At 46.1% G+C, this 26,343-nt stretch overlaps 1 protein-coding gene across 2 annotated transcripts in view; it reads right to left on the bottom strand.

The window, feature by feature from the left end:
* TSPAN2 (tetraspanin 2) overlaps positions 1-23,822 on the bottom strand; it is a 43,866-nt gene extending 20,044 nt beyond the window's left edge. The window contains exons 1-2 of one of the 2 annotated variants that reach the window (XM_010371947.2): positions 23,689-23,822; positions 7,226-7,328 (exon numbers count right to left, since the gene is read on the bottom strand). In XM_010371947.2, coding sequence (XP_010370249.1) covers positions 7,226-7,328; positions 23,689-23,757 — 172 coding nt within the window. In that variant the 5' untranslated portion in view covers positions 23,758-23,822. The remainder of the gene's footprint in view (positions 1-7,225; positions 7,329-23,688) is intronic. The other variant, XM_030936848.1, reaches the window with a different exon arrangement.
* Positions 23,823-26,343: the final 2,521 nt, after the last annotated feature.

A 26,343-nucleotide genomic window follows, 5' to 3' on the forward strand; every position in this document is an offset into this window, starting at 1 on the left:
AATAAACATGGGAGTGCAGATGTCTCTCTGATTTACTGATTTCCTTTCTTTTGGATATATACCCCGCGGTGGGAATGCTGGATGATAGCTCTATATTTATTTTTTGAGGAACTGCCATACTGTTCTCCACAGTGGCTGTACTACTTTACATTCCCACCAATAGTGTATGAGGCTTCCCCTTTCTCCATATCCTCACCAGCATTTGTTATTCTTTCTTGCTTTGATAACAGTCATTCTAGTTGGGGTAAGATTTGGAACATGTTCCCAGGCAATTCCATCACTCTTTTCTTAGGTTTCAGAGTCTTCTTTTAAGCTAGAAACATCATTTTAGTTAACATAAAAATAAGAGAGAGCCTTCTAACGGCCTACTGGGATAAACTCATTTAAAAAAGTTCCCCCCTTTTAGAGACTGGATGTGGTCATCAATTTTAATGGCTTTCTAGCAGCAGATGGTTTTACATAATCTGCTAATGACCATTTTTTATCTAAAAAAATTTTTATGTCCCTACATTTATGTCCCTTCTCTCTCCCTTCCAGCATCCCCTGAATGCATATAATAATGCAAATATCTAGAATATTGAATGCAACTTAGTTTTTGGGAAGGGCGAGTGTTTCAGCTTTAGGATATTTTCACTTGCATGACACTGGTCGAGCATTCCTAATCCAAAAATCCAAAATCTGAAATTATCCAATGAGTATTTCCTTTGAGAGTCAGACTAGTGCTCAAAAGGTTTTGGATGTGGGGGAATTTTGGATTTTGGATTTTCAGATTAGGGTTGCTCGATCTGTAGTAACAATAGCCAATATTTACTGAGGGCTCACCACAAAACAGATACTATGCTTAAATACGTTCATATTTCACAGCTGAAGAATCTGAGACACCAAGAAATTAAAAAATTTATGTAAGATTGCATAGCTAGTGAGGGGAAAAATTGGAACTGAACCCAGGGGAGCCTACTCCAAAGTGTACCCCCTGAACCCCTATGCTTTCCTTTTAGCAGTAACACTGAAGGACAATAATGCTCTTAGCTAGAAATTAGTTCATTTTGCAATTTATAAATGGCAGTACAGTTATTTTTCCTCTTCCTTGACAAAAGTACTTGAGATATCTAGAATTGATGATTCCTGGTTTTTCCTCTGAAAGTACAGGGCTGAGAGCCAGAAATCCAGGCTACTCCCTGAACCCCTATGCTTTCCTTTTAGCAGTAACTCTGAAGGACAATAATGCTCTTAGCTAGAAATTGGCTCATTTTGCAATTTATAAATGGCAGTATAGTTATTTTTCCTCTTCCTTGAGAAAAGTACTTGAGATGTCTAGAATTGATGATTCCTGGTTTTTCCTCTGAAAGTACAGGGCTGGGAGCCAGAAATCCAGGCCTGCCAACTATGGCTTTAGGTAAGTCCTCCTACTCTTCAGTTTTGTTAGCTGCAATATGGAAATGATTGTCTATTCCAACTTCTTATAAAAATGCTCTGGAGAAACTGTCTCAACAATGTAAGCTACAACACCTCTCTGGTATCCAGCTACCATGGATGTCAGGTACAAGTGAAAACGAAGTAAAAAAATATGACCAGCGTGAGTCAGAGTTTTTAACAAGCCAAGCCACCCCCTTGGTGTTCAGCACTGGAATGCTTTCCTTATACGTAACATTCAGCCACAATCAGAGCCAGGCTTGGAGACTCTTGAGTTCCACAGGGAGCGACAGCTGCAGTCAGGTTGCGATCCTGGAGAGCCAAGTGGCTCCTGTGTGTGTGGGCAACCCCTTCTTGGAGAAAACCTGTTAATATTCTCTGCTCACAGACATGACTTCATGCCCCAAGCACACAGTCTCTCCAGTTTTCCAAGGGCTGAGGGGCTCACTCCCTACTCTGTAACTCTAGAAAGAAGCCCCCGGGGTGTCTGCCCACTCCAGAGAGGGACTGTAACAGGAAGTCAGATGGGCAGGTTGCTGGAATTTGGAAGACACGGGGCTTCTCCCAAGAGTGCCCTGAAAGAGACTAGCGTGGACAGGGTCTAGGAAACAGTGAGCAACCCAAGCCCTCCTCTGCCAGCATCACTCCGGCCAGGTCCTCTCTTCTACCCTAAGCAACCAGTGGACACAGAGACCTTGGAAGGGCCTCCAGGCCTTGGCCTGGATGCAGAGGGCCCTGAGAAGAGACACAGGTGTCAGTCAGTCAGACTACCCCCTCGCCCTGTCCTCATTTCCTGCGGTTGGATCCTCCTGCCCTGGCCTGGGATTGACCAACCCCCTGGCTTGGAGGTTATGTCCCATCTTTATCACAGGGAGGGAAACTCGCTCCATCCCCAAGGAGAGAGAACCAAGGATGCCAGAAAGGAAAGCTTCCCCCAGAAGATGGGACAATTTCCCTTATAAAGTCTGGCAGTCATCTACCCCGAAGCAGGGACCTAACCAATGTGTCTTCCTGGGGTTCCTCTCAGAGAGGAGAGTCAAGGCTGGAAGGGCTTATTTCTTTAAGAACCACTTGAATGTGCCATGCCAGTTTAGGACACTCTTTAACAAAGGGGTGATAAGAGTTTAATGGACTGATTTATCTGGAACCTATTCTGAAAAGGAAATACCCAGATCAATGAACGGTGCCCTGTGACAATGGAGCGAGATTTTCTAAACACTGGGCCTGCTTGTTTCCTAAAGTGCTATCACCTCACACTGTGTGCAGTGCAAATCCATAAATAGTATCCTAGTGTATTTTTCTTCTTGTTTTATTGCTGGAGAGCAGGTATCTTTCTTACTTGGAAAATTATTCACTAAGGAAAAAATGTCAATTTCTACAAACATGTCTATTGCTCTTTCTATTTATATTATAAGACATATTTGAAGGAGAAAAAAGGTACCTGACTTCACAAGGACTTCTTGTTGCCACTATCCAGAGAGGCAGCACTGGGAGACAGAGCAAGCACAGACCTGGCTGTCAGCAAACCTGGGTTCCAGGCCGAACCCCACCAGGAGGAGCTGAGAAGCCCTGGCTGACTGCCAGCCCCAGGTGCTTATCCACGGTCTGTAGTTTCCTTATTCTGCATGGTGCTAAGTTTCTATGATGACCCACTTCCCTGAACTTTGAGCACGGATCTTAAGTGCCTTTACTACCAACTACTCCGGGCTGCCTTAGGGAAGGGAGATGTGGTGGACGAGGAACGAAGGGTGGGTAAACCCATATCATGCCCTGTGACACCAACGGCAAGCAGGAGGATTCAGGCGCTGCTGTGGCCTGCTGTTTTCTCTGCCCAGAATCCACTTCTTTTTCTCTATTGGGTAAAGGGAGCTCCTCCATTCTCAGCCCATGTGGTTTGAGAGGGCTGACTCACCTCCAGCTCCACGGTGGGCATGAAGCCCAGGCATATCCCCACAAGCAGCTGTCCACAATGACAAGTTCAAGGATGGGCACGAGGTCCAATATTGCCAATAAGAGTTAGGCCCGGGGCGTTAGATGGATCTGTTGGAATGAAAGCAGCATGTTCTACTTCTGGAGTCACTCTGGAAATGGAGTCTAGAGCCACTGGCAGCCATTTTATCACATGGAGAAGAAACCTGCCTAAGAATGGAGCCAAAGGAAAGCAGGGCCAAGAGATGGCTCCAGACTGAACTCTGGTCACATCATCTGAGTCCCTGAGACCAGTATTAACCCTTGACCTTTCAAGTATGTTACTCAATAAAGGTCTATGTTGCTTCAGTCAATTTGAGTAGGTGTCTGTGATTTGCAATACGGGGAGTCCTGATAGACATGTCCATAAAGATAGGACATGATGAATAATTCCTCATATCTCAGGCAGTGTGTGCAGTGTTTGGTTTAGATTAGAAACAAAATCAGGAATGTGTGTGTGGAGCCAGTTCAGCCTCCGGCTCAGCACAGGAATCTCCTGAATAAAACACACAATTCTGATTCTTGCCACGATAGCGGTTAAATATGACATGAAGGATGGCTCACTTTCATCTGTGGAAGTCTATTCAACCTTTTGATGTATCCAATCATGAAGGTTTTTACGTGGAACTGACATCTACAGCTGTGAAATGGCTATCAGCCTTTTGTTTCTGGAGAAACACAGACTGAGGCTGCTCCCGGGGAGGTCTTCCGTCTGTAGCTCCATGCAATGGCCCCTCCCTCTGATGGAGCAGGGACCCCTTACTCACACCTGTAACTCAGGTTTCCATCAGAAAGTCGTGAATTACTACTGAGAGGCTTGACTCTGCCTCTCACTCATCTCTTTTGCCATTTTGACTCCTTCTGTCCCTGAGTTTGATTCGGCAGCTTAAAAATGTTTAATAATGTTTCGTGTCGTTCTGTTTCTTTCTTCTTAATTCCTTCCGCAACCACTGTGGGTTATACCCTAATTTGTCAGGCCTGATTGTATCAATAATCTGCCTTTTTTTTTCTGTCCTGGGATTCCTCTCTCATTCTACTTCTGCCATAATAATCTCTTTAAAATGCAGTGCAGATCATACCTTACCCCTGGCCCCAAATCATCCTTCTACTGTTTACCAACTTAACCCTGACATTCAAAGGCCTCTATACTTGTCCCTTCTCCCTCCCCAACAGTCCGAATCCTTCTGCCCACCATGCCCCAGTCCTCAGACTCCATCAGAGCCCCCTGCCCCATCCAGCTTGCTAATCCCTCCCCACAGTCATGCTTTGTGCATGCCTTCCCCTCAGCCTTTCCAGCCCCCATTTTTCCTCTTCTCCATTGATTACAGCCTGGTCTTTAAAACCTAACTTAAATTCTTCTTTCCTTACCAGTTTAGAATGACCTCTAATGCACCCACTGCAAATACCACTTAGTTGGCATTTAGTCACATGCTAATTTTTATTGTAATTTAAATTGTGAGGTCTATGAGTCTTTTCATTTATATTACAAGTTACATGGGGGCAGTTACAGAATTCTTATACATTTTGTGTGATGGCAGAGCCCAGGACTGTGAATGCTGGCCAATGGATTATATTGAGGTTATACTGATAGGCTATATTTTCCTGTCTCAAATGTCCTTGTCCTGTGCATACTTCCTGGAAACCATGTGGGTAGAAAGGAGCATTTCAGTTTTATGTCTACGGCAGATCCCTCTGCTTCTTCTTTTTTTTTCTTTTTTCTTTTTTTTTTTTTTGAGGCGGAGTCTCACTCTGTCGCCCGGACTGGAGTGCAGTGGCCAGATCTCAGCTCACTGCAAGCTCCGCCTCCCGGGTTTACGCCATTCTCCTGCCTCAGCCTCCCGAGTAGCTGGGACTACAGGCGCCCGCCACCTTGCCCGGCTGGTTTTTGTATTTTTAGTAGAGACGGGGTTTCACCGTGTTAGCCAGGATGGTCTCGATCTCCTGACCTCGTGATCCGCCCGTCTCGGCCTCCCAAAGTGATGGGATTACAGGCTTGAGCCACCGCGCCCGGCCCCCTCTGCTTTTTCATTGTCACAAAATCCCAATCTTGTCCAAGTGTCACAGGCCCTGTGGGGGGCCCACGCCCCTCCCCAGGCCCAGGGGAGGGTGTGAGGCTGTGAATATCAATTAGTCAGAGATCCAATCACAGTAATTCACTTCTTGGCCATGATTGGCTTAGGCATGAATACAGAATGCAATTTTGACTAAGAAGCTGCAAGGGGAAATGTGTTGGCAGATTCTGAAAAAGGTTTTACTCATTCAAAAAAGGGACAATATGAAGCGAAATTTTCTTTGTTCTCTTTTGGATGTTGCTGTATGAGAATATGATGCTTGGAGCCACTGCAGCTATCTTTTAAGGGGAGATGTCTAAGGACACTGAGGACAGCAGAGACGGGGAAAGAACCTGGGCCCTTGATGACTTTGTTCAGCCTTGAACAAATTCTGGAAAATCCCCATCTCCAGACTTCTTTTACTGTATTTCATCACTGTTGAGATGGTTTATTTTTTGGTGTATCTTAACATGCTGAAATTAGAATGCATCTTTTATGGTATGTCATAGCTAAACTGGTAGCAATTTTTCCTTTCTTAGTGGAACCTAAAATAATTGAGTGTTTTACAAAGAGCCACATCTAAGATTTCCTGAAATGTGGGATGTCCTTATTGTTATCCATCTTTAGTAGGTTTTCTGCTACTCTCCTCTAAAAGTATCCTAACTGACACAGCTCTTCTCCTCGCAGGAGGATGCTGTGTGGGAAGAGTGTTTGTAACAAGAGGCAGCACAGCTGCAGGCCGGCCCGTCTGGAGGATGTCCCTGCTCTGAGTGGGGCCTGCACTCTCTCTGTCCTGGAACAGACTCTACTCTTCTTGTGATTTAGAGCAAATGACCTGTGCAGGATGCTCCTACTCCCCGCCATAGAGGTCACCACAGCCACTGAAGCTTACTCTATGGCTGGTGCAGATCCTAAAACAGCCAGTCATATGGGGGTGTCACCTATGATGACGATGGTCTTGGGCTTTTTGAAATTTACAGTCTTAGTCCATTTAGCTGGAGAATGAGAAAAGGCCACAGGAAGTGCTAGAAGTAGGTCAACTAATCCCAGGGCAATAATGCTCAGCCCCTACTAAGAGCACTGCCTTGCGGGTGGAGGCTGCACCTTACCCTACACTCCTCACCCCTTCCTACTGTGGCAGGGGCAGAGCTATTGCCCCTTCCCGCTGGAGCCTCTTTCCAGGGGCAGCCCTCTCATCTCCTCTCCCTCCATCCCTCCCTTCCCTCCTTCTTCCCTCTCCTCCCCTCCTCTCTGCAGTCCCTAGTCATGGAGAGACTGAGATTAGCCCCTTCAAGCCTGTATTTTGAGTTATGCTTTTTCCTACACAATTTAAAACATAAGATCACAAAATAAAATCCTGCAGGGGTCCTGTGTCACCCCAGATGGGCTAGTGAATGACACACTTGTGGTGTAACCACTTTACTCCAGGGGCAATGGGACTTTTCTCATTCTTTGAAATAAATTTTAACTGCATTTCCTTGAGACTTCTTTCCCTGAAACGAAGCACAACAGGCTGCTCTTACCGGCTCTAGCCTCCCTTGATTTTGGAGAGTGGAGGAACAGGCCGTGTGAAGGCAAGGGGAAGGGGTCACAACAGCTTCTCTACCTGTCTCCAGCACACAACCAGGAGGGCTAGACCAGTGCACAGGGGCTCAGGGGGCGCTCCTTCCAGCCTCTTTCCCTGCCCCTCTTCCCTCCCGCTCCCACCAAAGTTTAAGTGCTGCTTCTGCTCTAAGCCTTTGCACAGCCCCGTCTACTCCGAGCTGGAACTTAGGGAAGCTGGAGTCACTCACCCACATAGAAATACTCTGGGGACTTGTCCTCTGATGATAACTCCTTTATGGCACCTCCGAACCGAAACCATAGTCCAAAAGCAATGACGGCCGATCCAGCCAGCTGGAAGGCAAACAACACTGTGTTTACAGTGGAAGGGGAACGAGCATGCACAGGTCCGAGGGCAGGCTCCAGGCACAGGATGCTGACGAGGTCACCCCTTTAGAACTCGCTTAGACCACCCTTCCCATTTTATAGGGGAGAAAATGAAGGCTCAGAGAGGTGAAGTGACGTGCACAAAGTCCCTCAGGCCCCTGATGTGACATTGGACTGGGTTTTTCTGATTCTGAGAGCAGGGTTTTTCCATGATGCCAGGCTGCCCTGTGGTTATGGGGCACACTCAGCACAGCCAGGGAGGTGTCTCAAAAGCAATATTCCAGTAACATTCCCTCTGGAAGGCATCTGCCCCCTGCCTTTTTGTCCCTTGCTAGGCACGTCGGATCTCTTCACCCACACCACAATGAGAGGCGACTACCTCTCAGCTGCCGGGTCACCAAGAGCAAGATGAACTCCAAGACCTTGGGGAAATCCACTTTTCTAAATGGGAAGACAATACAGCAACCTCAACCTCAGAAGCCACCCACACCTCGTGAGTGCACAGCCTCCAAATAGAAAGCTGTTTTAGGGGCACCTGTAACCCTCTTCCCCTATCATATATGATCACTGCCCTGACTGGGGATGGTTTTGCTGGCAGAGAGATAGCCCAGTCTTTTTTTTTTTTTGGTTGCTATTTTGAGTTTCCATGGAAAGTGAGAAAGGAAAAAATAATTTTCTGAAAAAGCATGGTCTGTGTGCTGTGTGGCTCATGGAGAGGCTGAGTGGCTGGCGCAAGCAGTGGCTGGGCAGGCTGGCGGCTGGTAGAGTCATCACCCGGCTTCCTTTCCTTCCCTACTCTGAAGGCTTTTGTGAGGCTCAGCATGGAAGTTGGAAGCCCTTTCTGCCATCTCAGGACTGTCACTGCTGCGTGCCGGCAGGCTCTAGCCACAGTGTTCTCTCTCCACAAACACCGCTCTCGAATTTCACTGTATCAATCCATCAACAGATATTTACTGGGCACCTTCTGGGCTCAGGGCACCATGAGAAAGTAAGCAGAGATATAAAAATAGCCTCCTATTCTGCTGGCCCATCTAGTTGCTGTTGGGCTGCCCTCGCCTACCACTAAATGAACAATTTAGAGGCTTCCCCTGCCCAAACAGAGCAGAGCACACACAGATGCTGGGAACAGGAGCACGGAGGATGGAAATCAGAGGAGCAGAGGTCTAAAAGGAGAAATCACAACAGAGACAGCAGAGTCCTTTTTACACAGGAGACTTCTATCTTGCCAGGCAGCTTATAAAGCACCCAGAACTAGCCTTCTGGACGATCTGGCTGGATTTCTATGAGGATTCTATCCCTCTTCTCCTTCTATCCCCCAAGGCCAATTCCCTTTGTGGCCAGTTTCTTCAGAAAAGAGGTGTGATTTCAGTGAGGAGGAGTCAGAGGGGCAGAATTCTACCAGCTGGACTCTCCCTTGTGGAGTAACTAACAGTTTCCAGTACTTAGAGGAAAGCACTAATTGGATAATGTGAGGGGCAGCTAAAGGAACCGGGATCAATCAGCTTTTGAAAGACGTCTGCGTTAAAAAAAGGCTGGCATGGCAGGGAAACACATTGAAAGGAGTCTTGCTAAAACATTAACAATATCTTTTTTAGGGCAGGATTTCAGGTGACTTTTTTTCCTTCTCAGTATATTTTCTAAGTTCTCTGCATTAAGCGTGTATTTCTCTTGTGGCTTTAAAAATATATTTTTAAAGTGTTACACAGTAGTTTCTATATTCAATACAGAAAAAGTGGGGAGAGTCTTCTTGGGCCAAGCTTTAACTTGGGAGGACACCAGCTTTGAGGTCCTCGCTGTTCCTGTGCAGGAAAGAGAGCAATGCCCTTGATCAAGCACCTAGGTTCCACCTAGGAGCACTTGGAGGCTGCCTGGGACAAGTCTGCCCAGCAAAGCGTCTCAGGCAACTCTGCATGCCCTCATCTCTGTGGCGACTGGATGGAAAGACAGAGTTTCCAAATACAAAGCAAAACCTATTGACAGAGGCATCAGGCCAAAGCCAGCAGCCACCTGAGCAGACTGTGGAGGAGGTGACTGGTCCCAGGGACACCCTACCGCGAGGCCACAGTTTTGGAATCTCTGTACACAAACTCTAATTTATAGCTGTCTGGGATTATCCTCCCAGACGGAATACATGTGTCCAGTTCTGGCACAGATGTGTTTGATGCATAATGGAAAATTAAAAGAGAGGTTGCAATTTAAAGCCATAGGGCAATGGGAAAAAATCTGCGCTTGCTCATCCATGCCCCTAACCCCAAACCACACGGGTTTCCTCCTGGGTCAAGGAAACTGTGGCTTAGCTGAACGTCATCACTGTGTGGAAGGGAATCCTCCCAGCAGGCTGCTGCCGGCTGTGTCAGGGATGCTGTGGGTAAGGACCTGGCCAGGGCTGATGCTGCTTGTGACAAGAGACAGGGTGATCACTGCTTTGGAAAGTGGCATCGGCACAGACCACACAGCCGTTTGGTCCTTCTTAACTCACCATTCCTGTAAGATTCATGGAATGCTCTGTGTTCACGGGGCTTTGGTTGGTCTATCACACACTAGAAATTGCTTGAAAAAAATTCACACCAGTTCCAGTCCAGTCAGGAACAAAGTGAGCATATCAGTGTCACTAAGTTCTCAACACTCCCTGTATTCCATAGAGCTGGAGGAAATGGTCTCCCCAATGACCTGAAGGAAGTCTTCAAACCTCTGTAATCCTAAATTTTAACCCAATGAGGCCAAAACTGCCTCATGCCCACATTCTCTCTTCTCCCTTTAATCTCAACCACTCTTTTGCATTCAGACATAACATTGCACCTCAGCCAATGTTAAAACAAATAAGAAATGAGAAGTTACCATTTTTTTTAATGGTTCCTTCTTCTGCCCTAGCCACATCTTTCCCTGTCTTTCTTCTTTGCATGTTTACTAAGAATAAACTATGGTTCAGGCCAGGTACTGTGCTCAGTGTTAGAGAAACGATGAAGAAAAAGACATGGTTCACAGTCTAATGTGGTAGATAGTCACATAAAGTACTAAGTGCACTATAACGCAGGAAGTGTGCTGAAGAGGAATAGCGTGCACACTGCCAAGGGACTGGAGCAAACTGTAGCCACTGGCATGCAGGATGAGTCATTAAATTTTGATTTACATCTTGAAGAATGAGTGAGAAGTCACTGGGCAAGGAAGGACTGGCAGCAGAGGCAAACTCCAGGCAGAAATGGGAGCACAGAGGTTCATTTCCTTACCTCGATGCTGTGTTTGTTAAGGAGAGTCTGGGGGAGGTCGGAGGTTGGGGTTTAAGAGGGTGTGGGGCAGACCTTGACTCGGCTTCTACTTTGCTTGCTACCATCTTGGAAAGCCCATAGCAAGGTCTGCCTGAGGGGAGGAGGAACAGAAGCCCACATTTTGATGGAAACCATCAGGAACATGAATACTACCTGGATGTTAGACATAGCGAGGAGACAAAAGGAAAGGCTCGAATGGCTGAGGACCAGAGACAGGACACCAGGGGAGTGGACGTGGAGAGCTGTGAGAACTATGATGTCACTGTACCCATTGAAGAACTTTGCTGAGGGTTGCCCTGCTTCCAGGACCAGCACCAATCCCCATGTCTTTGGAACAATTACAACTAGAAACATTGTTGTTTTTCAGAAAGGGACTTTTTCATACAGAAGCAAAAGTTGGACTTTGATGTTAATCCTTTAAAATACACGTATTGAGCACCCATTATGAGTCAGAAGACAGGGTTTCAGAGATGAGGAAAGTCCAGTTCCTTCTCCTGGGGCTCAAGGAGATGCTAATCTCCACTGGGTGGCCCAGGAAGGGATCCAACCCTGTGGGTGAGAAGTCAGTCCAGAAGCAGCCCACCAGAAAGCACGTGAGAAGATGCCAGAGAGCATCATTTTTTGAGTCCTCCCTCCCTTTTTTTTTGACAAGGTCTCACTTTGTTGCCCAGGCTGGAGTACAGTGGTGCCATCACAGCTCACTGCAGCCTCAACTTCCTGGGCTCTAGCGATCCTCCACCTCAGCCCTCCAAATAGCTGGGAATACAGGCGCACATCACCACACCAGTTAATTTTTGTATTTTTTGTAGAGACGGGGTTTCACCATGTTGCCTAAGCTAGTCTCGAACTCCTGGACTCAAGTGATCTGCCCATCTCAGCCTCTCAAAGCACTAGGATTACAGGCATGAGTCACCGCACCCAGCTTCATCATTCCTTTTCTGAGGACCGGTTGTATGTGAGGTACTGAGGGAATGTGATAAAATAGTATTTAAGGGCAAGAGTGTGCTATTACAAAGAGGATGAGAAAAATAGTTAAAAAAAAAAGAAAAGGAGATAAGAATGCAGGGAAAGGAACAGATAGTGACAATAATTCTGAGTCATTAAATAGGGGATCATCAGATATGGTTATAGTATGTATTGTCATGGGCAAGTTCTTTCAGTAGCTAACCATATTCCAGAGAGTTTGGAGGACACAAAATTGCAAATTGTAATCATATGTCTTTAGTGAAAACAATGTGTGTCCTAAAACTACAGAAACAGAAGAAGGACTGAAAACCTGATTAGAAAGCATTTCAAGCAAAGTGGATGGACGAAAAGTTTTCTTTAATAATGGCTATCTGCCAAAAACAAATCGTGCATGAAGCAGAGCTTGCTAATAGATTTCAATTTTATTTTACTGTACTTAATTCCATTTTCCTGGGATTGCTGATGAGATGTCCTATCTTGAGGACATATTTTTTCATTTTAAAAAAAGGCAAGTTTCACGAATTGCAAACACGGTTCCTAGGGAGGCGCTGTGGTTGGAGTGGGTGGTGCTGAGTTGCAGGAATGCAAAGATCATTCCCCATTCTGGGCTCCCCCAGTCTGCTCAGCTGTCCTCCTTTTCCCTGAAGTTAGCCAACCAGATCACCAAGAGCAAATACCTGCTATCCACTTTCTAGTGACTAAACCCAGCAAAAAAAGCCCACTTTTGGGGTAAAAAACATCATTTAGGGAAGTTCTAGATAGCATGTGCACTTATACTTAAGTGGGAATCACAGGTCCTGACCCTCAGATGCTCCAGCTACAGTTTCAGATCCTTCTTGCCCCTGTGGAGGTCTCTGTTCTTGCTGTTCCCTCCTCCCCCTCCCGCTAGCTGACACCCATTCACAGCTCTAACATCAGTTCCTCAGGGAAGCCTACCATGGCCTAGATAGGTACCTTCCTTTATATCGCACATAATGTTTTCTACTTAAATATGTCCATTTTTTGTAAATTAAGGCCTAAGCTCTATGAAGGCGGGGACAGGGTCTATATTGCTATTTCCCAAACATAATCCCCTTTGCCCTGCAGAGTGGGCTCCCAATAGACATTTGCTAAATGAGTGAATGGAGGACCTTCACAAAGATGCTATGGACTGAATTTTATCCCTCCAACGTGCAAAATTAACAGGTTGAGGCCTAATCCCCAGTGTGAGGGTATGTGGGGATGGGGCTTTGGGAGGTAATTAGGTTTAAATGAGGTCATGAGGGTGGAGCCATCATGAGCGACTAGTGCCCTTATAAGAAGAGACACCAGAAAGCTTGCTCACTCTCTCTCCACCACATGAGGACACGGCAAGAAGGTAGCTGTACACAAGCCCTCTCCAGGGAGCCCTCACCAGAACCCAACCTGACCTCCGACCTCTAGCATCTGACCTCTGACTTCTAGTCTCCAGAACTGTGAAAAATAAATTTCTGCTTCAGCTACCCCACTCTGTGGTATTATTTTTTTTTTAATGTCAGCTTGAGCTGATTAAGACAGGCTGACAGGAGCAATTGCGAACAACCTCCTTCACAAGTCTCCAAGGGAATACTTCACAAAGTGCTATTTTCAAACTCGTCTGCACCTGGGAAACACTGCAGATACCTTGGAAGGCACTGTGTGAACACATTGTCGAATATGCTCAGCAAAACACTTGCCCCAGAAACAGAAAACAAAACTAGAGCACGTAATATCAGTTCTGTGTTTTCCTAAGCCTGCAGAAATGTGTGTCGTGCACCATCCGTGGACACAAAGAATAAATCTACACAAAGTAAATCTACACAATGTATATATGCCTTCCACTGGCAGGGGCATATGAACACAACACAATTATGGTGACACACACACACACACACACACACACACACGTGGATGCTGCACTCAAATGAAAGAATGAACAAAATCAATTCTGTATTCTGGCTTCTCCAGGGTGAATACCAACTCATTTGCAATTCTCTTCTTTGGGATGAAGTCACAAAATTGGAAATGATGCTTCAACCCTAGAATTTTCATTAAATGCTTTTAAGCTAATACTTGCTCTTGGTGGCAATTCTCATCTGCGTTGGAATCACATAATGAGCACTTATGATTCTTGATCTGATTGTAAACCCCATTATGATACCCCATAAGGATAATGGAGTCTCACCCTCTTAGCACGCAAAAGTCAGAAGCACATTTGCTCTGGAAGATGATCTGAATTTTCTCAAATAGGAAAACCTGCTCCCAAGATTTTTATTCCATTATGCAGTGAAAGCAAGGCAAGGATTCAGATGGCACTTCTTCAAAATCAAGGGTTTTATCAGAAAAAATATGAGAATTGAATGCCATACAACATCCACGACAAATAGTCTCCGAGGGACCTTGCTACCTTAGCCTTCATCAGGACCAGGTGAGTGGGAACTGAGAGGCAGGACTGTGGCAGCATGTGATGATAAGGCTGTGTTAGTTTGGAAATGCATGGCAGCTTCTTTAGGTACCAGTGTTTCTGATCTCCCCATTATTTTCCTCATACAATTTCCTAAGAAAAAGCTCACTCTAAGAAAGACTTCGTTCAGGTAAGAGTATATTTTACAATCAACCAATGCTTAATTCTCTGCATTGATGGAAGGGTGCTGCAATTCAGGCCACAATAAAATCAGGAGCGTTCCATTCATTTCTGGAAAGAACACTGGGCAACACATTTGTGCCAGATGTACCTTCAGTTTTGTTTAAATTGTTATAAAGTTAACTTGCATGGGTCAACTAACATTGCTGGGGGCCGTTTATAAGTGCTGGAGAAATATAAGCTCAGGGGAAGGAAACTAACTTGGGATGAAAAGCTTGCTGCAAATGATAGAGCAGATAATTTACACATAGACAGTGGAAAGTGTGTTGTTTATTCAGTGATTATACATAAAGTTTTTTCTCTTAATATAGGGGGAAGGAGGAGGAGATTAGGGAACATCAAGAATTAGGAGAAAGATGATGGCTATGTAGTTTTCTTGCTTTTTATTTTTTTGAGACAGGGTCTTACTCTGTTGCCCAGGCTGGACTGCAGTGGCCTGATCACAGCTCACTGCAGTCTTGACCTCCCAGGCTCAAGCGATCCTCCCACCTCCTCCTCCCACTACAGGCATGTGCAACCATATCCAGCTAATTTTTTCCATTTTTTTTGTAGAGATGAGGCCTTACTTTGCTGTCCAGACTGGTCTTGAACTCCTGGGCCCAAGTGATCCTCCTGCCTCAGCCTCCCAAAGTGCTGGGATTCCAGGTGTGAGCCACCATGCCCAGCCTATGTAGTCTTCTTTATACAGCAAAGTGAATGTCATAGACTACTGGCTAAGGATTCCAGGGAGCAGATGGCTTACTCAAATGAAGATCAAATATGTACAGAGCTAAAATCCAGCCTACCAAGTCACAGAAGTGAACTAAACTCAATGTCCACCTTACTTACCTCATCAAGGGGATAAGCCCAGGGAGGAAAAAATGGTCTTTTCTAGGTTCTCTGGACTTCCTCCTTGGAACACCCAGCTGGCTCTCATCCTAGGCTTGCCCTCTGCATATATAATCACTTCTCTTGGAGGCCACAGTGACTACTGTGACATCTCATCTATCTGGAGCTTTACATAAGCAAAGACAACACATTAAACACAATTTATGTATAGTGGTTGGGAGAACTACTTTGGAGCAGATAAATAGAATTCTTAATTATTGATCAATAAATATGATCTTCATCCAGTTTTAGTTGTTACAGAATGACAATGGTTAAAAAGATGTTTCAAGTAGAACTAAGGCTAGATTAGAAAAGCCAAAACAATTTGTTTAGTAAGAAGTTAGCATGGGTGGGATCGAGCAGAAATTGTGAAAGTCTAGCTTGGTGCTCTATAGAGATTTTTCTTAAAAGCCATTTTACGAGGACCTGTTTGAGGTCAGGAAGGTGCAGCACTGGTCCGTTCACAGAGGGCTGGATAGACTCTGGCGTGATCAGGGAGACAAAGTCAGCTCCCTGGATGAGTGACAGCAGCTTCCAATGCACCCCTGGCCCTGCTCAGCCTTGCTCTGCCACCTCTGTTAATAAGCTGACTCCCAATCGCCATTATGATGTGGAGGACAGAGCTTGGTACGCATCCTGGAATATCTGCCAACTGCTCTTCTAGAAATTCACCTCTTCTGGGTGTTCAGAGTGCATAACGATGCCCTTAGGGTAATAAACACATGCACGCATACAGTACTCAGGTGTAAAGGAGCTGTAGTGGATAAAAATGGGGGTTCTAGGCATTTGGGTTTGAATCAGGCTCTGGCACTTACTGGTCCTATAATCTTGGGCAAGCCACTTAACCTCTCTAACCCCAGCTTCCTCATCTGCAAAGTGAAGGTACTAATAGTGCCTCCTAAAGACACTAAATGAGTTCATGTTACACACTGAGAGCAGTGAGTGCCTCACACTTCGTGTTATTATGTTGGTAGACTTGCTAATGTTACCTTCAAACTGAAAGCTTAATCTTCAAGACAGGAAACATCGCTCCCACGGTTCCAATAATGCGGTCTGCTGCAGCCGTCCTCTACTCATTTTTATTTTAGATTTACACTCTCTCTTTCCATGACAGCTGGAATTCCTTTGGTTTTTTAAATCTTCTACACTAGAAAGTCAGTGGCCTTTTGTGGAAACTATGTCTCCTCTCTTTAATGGTTTTAAGGCCCCATAAGAGAAAAATATGAATAGATGTATTTATGAGTGAAAGAATAACTATATTTAGGCTAGGGCTGTCAAGTAGAACTTTCTCCAATGATGTAAATGTCCTATATCTGTGCTGTCCGGCATTGTGGCCATTAGGCACCTATGGCTATGGAGCTCTGAAATGTAGCTAGTGGGATTGAGAAAATGAAGGCTACATTTCATTTAGTTTTAATTAATTTAAATAGGTACATGTGATCGGTAGCATAGTCCCCACAATGGACAGTGCAGGTCTAGAATTCACAAGCTCGTCAGAGCTTCAACCTTCCTCTCTGATAGTCTGTAAACTTGGAGTGGTTACGAGTATAGACTCTGGGGACACACACAGAGACACAGCTCTGCCACTGGCTAGCTCTGAGACCTGGGCAAGTCTCTTCAATGCTTCAGACGTCTGTTTTCTGATACGTAAACTGGGGATGATAACTGCTACTATTTCATAGGGTTGTTGTGAGGATTAAATTAGTTAATAATAAAATGTGCCTAGGGAAGCAGCTGGCACATAGTGTACATTTATATAGTGCTTACTATTCTTCAAACTTTGGCTCCTGAAATTAATTTTTTAAACTGTCTCTTGATATATGCCCTTTCTCAATTTCCATCTTACTTTTCCTCTGCCTGAAACTGATCAGCAGTGTTCCCAACCTCTCTCCTGCTTCTTCTGCCATATGCCTTAGTATTTTAGGCATCTCTTTGTACCTGTGTTTCTGGAATGCATCAAGACTAAATCTGACACTGAATATAATCTCCCTGATCACAGACTTCACATTTTCCAAGTTGGCAGCATTTCTTATACCTTATATTCTACATGTTCCAATAAATTAAAACAATGAAAAGAGCATGGGGTTTAAAGTCAGAAGACCTGGGACATACCACCTACTGTGCCTGACTTTCAGCTTTCACCACTGTAAAATGGGAATAATTACACTATTTCATGAGATTGTTGTGATTCATGATCAGGTGGGATAATGCATATGAAAGCACTTTGTAAACTGAAACATCGTATGAATGTTAATTAGCAATTGTTATTTTTGTTCCCAATCAAATTCAAAGAGGATGAAAAAGGCAGGCCAAGGTAACCCGAGGTAATTCATCTGTAAGATGTGCTCCCAGCCCAGCTGGTATTTCCATCTTACTGGCAGCATTCTCTCTTTAATTCCTTAGCAACCATGACATGATTTGTTTCAGTGCTCAGTATAGCATCACTTGTTTTAAGGGAGCAGCTTCGCAATATTAACTGTCAAGGTTGGGGGATAGAGGTTACGTTCTCTTTTGCCACACATGGTTGGAGACCCAAAGATACTTCATGGCTGATGTTCTAGAAAAACACGGTGAGATGCAATGAACAATGGACAGGTGGCCCCCCAGTAATTTCAGAAAGCATCAAGTATTAGCATAAAAAAGAGACTTAATAAAGGTAAAGTGGTAACTGAAATTAAAAGAACGGCCAAAAACAAGCCAAGTGAGTAAGCCAAGAAGTAGGGCACACCCTGCTTCAGTCAGAAACAAGTGCCACTGCTCAATCTCTGATCTCTTCAGGCCACATCTAAAACAGGGGTTCTCAAAGCATGTGCCCAGACCAGCAACACGAGCATCACCTGGGGGCTTGTTAGAAATGCAGACCCACTGAATCCGAATAGAGCTGAATGAGCTCCCTAGGTGATCTGTACGCACGTTCAAGTTTGAGAGGCACTGACCACCAAAGGTTTTCCCGTTGCTTTTCCTTGGCCTCCACTTGGTAGCACAGAAGCGGGAAAGGAAATAAACAGATCCTGCTCCAAGGTCAGTGCACACAACTCCCTTAGCTGGAGCCATGCTTAACTCTATTAGGTGCTGAGTGATTTGGAGAAAGGGGATGCCAAAAGGACATAGTCCCTGCCCTCAAGGAGCAAAGACTAAACAGGGAATAAATTCTAATCAAAGGCAAAATGGAGGCTAAATAAAGGCATGAGTGCCTCAAGATCAAGGACCGTGTCTTAATCATCTTTGAATTCCCAGCACTTGGCAGGGAATTGTAGAGGAAGTGATCTCTCCTTTTGACTCCACACCCTTGATAAACTCCGACTTTTGCCACCTTGCTTGCTTAGTTGGATGTAAAACACCTGCCTGCTTCATCGTGCCTTTATGAACCTCTTGGATTCTAGATTCTACTTTCCCATTTGTACTTCTAGTATTTAGAAACAACAACTACTACTATCTTATGTTATTATTTACTGTATGCATGAACCATACTTATAACCTTATATATATTAACTCATTGTATCTGCACAAAGTTCATAGATTGATATTAGTACTTTAATATGTCCTTTATACAGATGAGAAAATGGAGGCTTAAAGAGGTTAAACAACTTGTCCAAAGTCCTCTACGTAATAAATAATGGAGGCAGGAATAAAGTCAGGCAGTGTGATGCCAGTTTCCACTGCCCAGGTTTTCGATTCCTGGATTTGAACTGCCACACTGCATAGATCTGTCCCAGGTCTACCAGAACCCTGGGACCATAGCTGTGGCTTCTTCAGACTGTCCCTTCTGGTAGACTCCCTGTTCCTCCCAGCAATACTAGGTCCCTCTCTAGGTCCACACTAGGGGACACTGGCCCCTGTTGCTCTCTTTCCACCTTAACAAAAATCAGAAATGAAGATTCTCCTACAGCGAGGCTGAGAACATTCCTATCTGCCTTATGGGCTGGTCTCCAAAGGATACTTTCTTTAGGCCTTTTTTCCTAAACCAACCTCTCTGACAAGTGATTGCTCTGAAGTTACTGTTTGAAATAAATTTGCGAAAGAGGGGAAGGTGACCTCTGTAAGATTCATGTGAGTCAAACTTCTTTGACTCCGAAGCCTGCAAGACACGGTCTTTCTTAAACTCACCTGTTAGGCATCTCCAAGTGAAAACCCAAAGCTGTATTAATAATGGTGAGAAGGAAAGGAGGGCAACTTCAAACTTGCCATATATGGAATCTGCTTTTCAACAATGAACAGCTCTGCTTCCTGTGGGTCAGTAATGCTGAGCAGCTAGTGCAGCACAATGATAGGAAAACGCTGACCATACAACAATAAACCAAGGAATAAACAGCGCCCAGGTTTTCCTTTAAACCAACATATGCAGCTTGGTGGGGGTGTAGTGTTTTATTTATATTGCTATGCAACGTAGGAAAAAAATAAAGGTGATTTCAATGAAAGGCACAGGAATATGCTGTGCTATCTGATCGCAGGTCTGAATTTAGACATGACAGATGTTGGGAGGGGTTTCACCTTAGACATCAACCATGATAAGAGAAATTAATGTAGTGGGGTTAATGGCTAGGCTTGACTTTGTTTTTAAAAACTCAGCGGTGAGTACGGTCAGCAGCCCTGGGCCAGGGAGTACTGTGCTGGCTCTGGCAGGGTCTGGTTGGATGTTTATGAAACCAGGAGCACAGCCTAGGGAAACTTAAAGCAAGCGGCCAGAGGAGGCTACAAATTGATCTGTTAAATTGCAGATCACCAAACAGACCCTGCCCCGCCTCTATGCTTACCTCTGGCGAGGTTGTGACTGGAAGGAAGTGTTGTCACCCAGGGAACCCCGTAACTCAGAGGGGCAGGCATGTGAGCTTCTAAGGGCGTGTGTATAAATGTTACACTTTAGTCACAGCTAAAGCCTGGCCTTCCAGGAAAACTATCCCCCACCCCTTTCCCAAACTTCCCACAAAGCCCTCCAACCAGGAGAAAACAACTTCAGAAACTAGAGTGGGGCTTTTCTGGAATCAGGTTCCCTCAGTTACAGTGAAGGCAAATATCTAGATACTTTACCCCACACAGCTACTTTCCCTTAAGTCATGAGGTGCCTGTTTCAGTTGCCACTTCGCTCTGGTTGCTGCCTCCGCCCCCACCCCCATGAAACTGGGGGAGAGGAAGGTCCTTCAATTCCCACTGCATGCCTTTTATACGCCAGGCACTATTCTAGCGCTGGGGATACAGCTATGAGCAAAACAGAAAAAACAAAATTCCTGCTCTCAGAGTGTTTTAAGGTCTAGTGGGGAAAATCCACAAGTACAAATTGACAAGATAAGGTATAGTTATCCTCAAATGAAGACAAATTGCAAGTCACTTGGCAAACTTATATACTATTCCCCAACATGAAAAGAATCAGAGAAAGAGAGCTAACGTTTATTAGATGCTTCCTATGTGCCAGGCACTTGATAACAAAAATAATAGTTAACATTTTTTGCATATTTCCTATGTCCTAGGCTCATAGGAAGTTGAGGTGACATACTTTACATATTCCCTCTTAATCCTCTCAAAATTTCTGTTACTCCAATCGTACAGATGAGAAAACAAGCCTAGAAGTAAGAATAACTTGCTCAAGTACACCCTGTTTGTGCAGGCACGCCCTGCTTGGGATCTCTGCACTCCAGCCTGATGGCTTTGACAGTCAGATGGTGGCACACACTCCCCCCTTGCTCTGCTCCTCTGCTAGTGGATGGTCAGTCACCCCCCTGCCTTTGCCCAGCTCCTTTCTACCAGTCCTTCCAGGTTCAGCTTAAATAGCTCCTTAAGGAGAACTTTTCTGGCTTCTCATGATGACTTTCTCTAAACTCCTTACTTAGATCACATATAGAAAAGGTCAGATCTAACCTCACTGGTTAACACATTCAGGCACTCAAACATTGCATTGCTCCTACTTCCTTTCCTTACTGTGTCTATGGTCAACAGTGTGACACTTGTCACTTGATTCCACACTGTCTTATTTTTGTGTTGTTCCATATCCCTTGGTCTTGTTTCCTCAATGAGATGAGCAGCTTAGGGAACTGTGTTTATATTTATACATTATTATTTGTTTAATCATTGTTTAATAGAGTGGGTCTCAAATTTGAGCATGGATCAGAATTATGTGAATGGCTTGTTTAATTAGATTGCTGGGTCCTTCCCCCAGAGTTTCTGATTCAGCAAGTCTGGGATGAGCTGAGAATGTTTTGTTCGTTTGTTTGTTTGTTTTTGAGATGGAGTTTCACTCTTGTTGCCCAGGCTGTAGTGCAATGCGACACCATCTGGACTCACTGTAACCTCTGCCTCCCGGGTTCAAGAGATTCTTCTGCTTCAGTCTCCCAAGTAGCTGGATTACACGCACCCACCACCATGCCTGGCTAATTTTTGTATTTTAGTAGAGATGAGGTTTCATCATGTTGGCCAGGCTGGTCTCGAACTCCTGACCTCAGGTGATCCGCCTGCCTTGGCCTCCCAAAGTGCTGGGTTACAGGCATGAGCCACCATGCCTGGCCTGAGAATGTGCATTTCTGACAAATTCCCAGGATATGCTGATGCTGCTGGCCCAGGAACCACATTTGAGAACCACTGGTTAATTGAATGTACCACAATGCTTAAGAGAAGGTAGGCGGCTGGGCGTGGTGGCTCATACCTGTAATCTCAGCACTTTGGGAGGCCCAGGCAGGCATATCATGAGGTCAGAAGACCAAGACCATCCTGGCTAACACAGTAAAATCCTGTCTGTACTAAAAAGACAAAAAAATTAGCCCAGCGTGGTGGAGGGCACTTGTAGTCCCAGCTACTCGGGAGGCTGAGGCAGGTGAATGGCGTGAACCCAGGAGGCAGAGTTTGCAGTGAGCGGAGATAAGGCCACTGCACTCCAGCCTGGGCCACAGAGCGAGACTCCATCTCAGGTAACTTAACCAATTTGAGCCCCTGTTTCCTCATCTGTAAAAAATGGGGATAATAATAGTATATGTACATCAGGACTCTTGTGAGGATTATGTGTAATAATGAATGTAATATGCTTAGCACTGTCCCTGACGCATTGAAAACATTCAATGAATGCTTCCAATTATTACTGGAAAGGCTGGTACAATATCAGGCACTAAATAAGCACTGAACCCAGTTGAAGAATTCCTCCTCAGGCTTAAAACTTCTTTTGAATTCATAAGCAGTGAGAATGAAGGGTGTCACTGTGGCATGACAGTCTATAATTAACAGCTTCTGAAATTAAGCCAGATTCCTAAAAAATACAACACAAAGGGTCTTCAGAAACCCCTTTCCCCATAGTATGCTTAATGTAAATCCCCACATGTACAAAGGCCATGTGTCTCTTTAAAGTTCAGGGGATGTCCAGGAGGTACCTCCTTCACACCTTCCACTGCTGAAGGATACTGAAGACTTTAGAGTTGCTGGAGTCATTCAGGCATCTGAGCTAATGGGTTGACAGACAAAAGCGGAACCCATCATTCAATAATTAATTACTTGCAATCATGGGAATACAACTTCCCCCAGAGCAGATAGGACAGCCACCTCCTCCAGCCTGGTAGTTTCAAAGCACCCAGGCCCTGGCGGCTCTCAAACCTCTTTATCCAAAGCAAGACCTACATTTTCCCTCAGGGTCTAGCTAAGCAGTTACACTGGCTGACATTCTCTTAAGAAAGCCCAAGAGGAAATGTGCAGAAAAGACAATTTTCCAGACCTTGTCTCACAGTCCTCCAGGGCTTGGGACAGGGTATCCAGGGATGTAGGTTTGGTTTAGCTGTATCCCTGTCTCGATAATATAGGAGATAAGGGTCAAGATCCTATCTCTCTGTGAACCATGAATCCTGGGAATGCTGTCAGTTCAATGAAACCCTGCAAAGTTGAATGAGATCATCTCTGGGAGGATTAGTATTTAGCAGAGGCTGCGGCTGAGGGTTGTGGAGAGATGCTGCTGCCCTTTGGAAGCCTTTCCATTCCCCGTCCCCTTCTCAGAAGAGCACCCACTACCTCCTCTCACCCGGCGGTACCCTTCCCCTGAGGCCCAGAAAAAGGACGATCCCCCCACCACCACAATGTTCATTCCTAGCTCCAATTTCTTAAACAAAACCTTCAGAGCCAGCTACTCTGTCCACACACTCGAATGGAGCACCACCCCAGGCAGCCCCAGGGCAGGGGTTTCTCTCTCAACACCCTGGCCAGGCCCTGGTTCCAGCTGGTAGGCAGAGTGAAAAGGGGGTGTGTGCAAGGGAGGCTGGAGGGGAACAGGGACCGCCAGGGCCCCAAGTCCTCCGGGGGTGAGGAGAGACTGGGTCCCCGCACCTGGGGTCACCAGCTGGGAGATAAAAACCAAGGCAGGTGGGTGTTCCTTCCAGGAAAGGGCCACACGGTGTATCTCCCCTTCTCACCATTTCTCATTGATCAACCTTCTGTGTTCCCGTTCTCTCCCCTCCAGCCCTCCCGTCCCTCTTTGTTTGCCTTCTCCTCGCCTCCGCGTTTGAGCACCCTGCCCTCCCCACGAGCACGACTCGGACGCCGCAGTCAGCTCCCCGGGGACCCCGGCCCCGCGCCCGCCACCCGGCCCCCTGCCCTGCCCGGCCCTCCCGGCTCCTGGTCTCACCCAGAAGAGCAGGTTGAAGCCGAGCAGCAGGTACTTGATGCACCGCAGGCCCCCGCGGAAGCGCCCCATGCTGCGGCCCGGCGGCGGGATCCCCAGTCCCCAGGCCCGCGCTGCGAGCGCCGGGAGCGGCAGGCGCCGGCGGGGAGGGGGCGGAGCGGGGAGGACCGGGGCGGGGCCTCCGGGGGGCGGGACGGGGCGCGGCGGGGAGGGGCGCGAGGACCCCAAGCGGCGAGGCTGGCGACTGGTGGGGGCGCCGAGGGATGGAGATCCAGCGGCCCGAGGGAGCACGTCCGCTCTTCCCCCGGACCCAGGGACCACCTTCCTTCCCTCTCGTGGGCACACCGCTGCTGGTGGCTATCCGAGCACCTGCAGGGCGTGAGCGCCCACCGGGGACTGGGGACCCATTCAATCAGCGCCCAGTGCGGAGACCGGTTTGAGGCCCGGGCGATGCTTGAGGGATAAGCACTTGGTCTCCTGGCTATGGAAATCTAGGAAGGTGACTTCGGGTAGAAGAGCTAAGTGGGGTCCGAGGTTGCCCCGAAGCTGACAGGACCCGTGGCGGGGCACCCGACTGAGTGTCCAGGGCTGCGGCTCCGCGGTGGGGAGCAAGCGCACAGGCCGCTTCTAGGGGACCCTCCCTCCGGCCCCTCCCCCTCCTCGGGGGACTCTTACCTTAATAGGCAAGAACTGGGAGAGGGCGCGGGAGGCGGCGCCCTGCGTCCTGAGGGTTGCCCCCCACCCGACGGGCGGGTGGAGGGAGTCTGACTTCTCATGTCCTGCCGGGTTCCGCTGATCGGAAGACTTGGAAGGATCCCAAATTTTCGGGATCTTAATTACGATGTGGAGATGGGAGAAAGGGGGCGGTTTTTGTTTTGCTTTGTTTTTATTAAGTTAGGCTGTTGGCAGGAAAATCAGACTCCCACTTCCATTGACTAAGTGTCTACAATATGTGGTGTCAGACAGTATGGGGGAGACAAGAAAGTGTAAAATTCGGAGAGCTTATGCATAAATTCAGCAAAACTTTGAGTGCCTATTATAGGCCAGACATAGTAGCAAGCCCCAGGGACTCAACAATGAGGAGACAGCCAGGCCCGGAACCACATCTCTGGTGATGCAGCAGATCTGTAAGCAAATAAGGTGAGAAGAGGTGGGCTGGGTGCTGGACAGGTGTGCCTGGCCTGACTGCCTTAACCAGAAAAGGCATTGCTAAGGAGAAGGGCCTGATCTGGTCTAGAAGAGGGAGCCCAGGCGGAAAAGATCAGTCCAGGAAGACAGCATGTGCAAAAGCACAGGGCTGGAGAGAACAAGGCCTCCAAGGGAGTTTTGAGAACCGCAGTTAGCCTGAGTGAAGCCTGGTGAGGGCAGAGTGAGTCAGGAAGGCAGGAGGGCCAAATCACCGCTTTCGGTCGGCTGACCAACGTGCAAAACTGTCCTTGGCCCCGAGTGTCCCCACGTGCAACATGGAGGTAATAGTACTCCCCTCATAGAGTTGTGAAGATTAATGAGTTAGTATTTGTGAAGTGCCTAGAACAGTGCCTGGCACAGAGTGAGTACTGCATAAGGGTTAGTATTATTGTATCACACTCTTATCAGTCAACCATTCAGTTTCTACCATGTTGCCATCTTTGCCTAACTCTGTGTCTTTGGACATTTGTTTGAATATCGACTCATTTATAAAAATGAGTAGAAGACAGAAAAATGAAAGTGCTGATTCTAGTAATAAACATGTCTCCAACAATGAAATAATGACAAAGATGGAAGTCATTAGGTATGCAGAGAGAAGTGAATCATTAGCTTCAATCAAACACTTATAGTTCTATATCTGTCACCTCTGTTTTAGTATAAAGGAAAAGAAGTTAGAGTAGTGTCTGGTACATAGAAGGGGTTCAATAAATCAATGAAATGAACAATGATATTATACTTTAAATATATCGTTGAATTTTGCATCTCTAAGACAAAATATTTCTAGAGATTACATACAGGAAAGAGAACCCCTATTGTAACATACACATCTATTTGTTTTTTTATGCTACAATTTTAGCACATATGTATTAGAGACAGATGGTGGCTGCCTGTCAACATGACAGTTTCAGATCTTTAGTACAGACTTGCCGAGTCGCTGTTTCACAGAGTTGTATGTCTTAGGGGAAGCTGACCCTTGACAAGAGTAAGCTAAGGTAATCCCATTTGCCTTGTAGTTAGTTCAGGAAACAAATTGACAAGCACTCTGACTAATGGGATGGGAGTGGTGTCTACTGAGGGGCCAGATGGTCTTCTTCCTCTTGAAGCTGTTGGATCTGGATAGTATACATAGAGTTGCTATATCCATCTTCATACCAGCCTGAGGACAGATCCAACATTGAAAACAGCAAAGCAGGAAGCTGAAAAAACCCGTCATAGGTGACATTAACCATAACTGAGTTAGCCATTTCTGAAGCCAATTGAGGTTTAGGTTTTTATGTACATGTATGTGTATGTGTGTGGATGCATGTGTGTTAGTCCATTCTCGTGTTGCTGTAAAGAAGTATCTGAGACTGGGTAATCTCTAAAGAAAAGAGATTTAATTGGTTCACAGTTATACAGGCTGTACAGGAAGCATAGTGCTGGTGTCTGCTTCTGGTGAGGCCTCAGAAAGCTTTCAGCTGTGATGGAAGG

Source organism: Rhinopithecus roxellana, chromosome 8 (genome assembly GCF_007565055.1).
Source record: "Rhinopithecus roxellana isolate Shanxi Qingling chromosome 8, ASM756505v1, whole genome shotgun sequence".
In the NCBI taxonomy this organism is placed as follows: Eukaryota; Metazoa; Chordata; class Mammalia; order Primates; family Cercopithecidae; genus Rhinopithecus; species Rhinopithecus roxellana.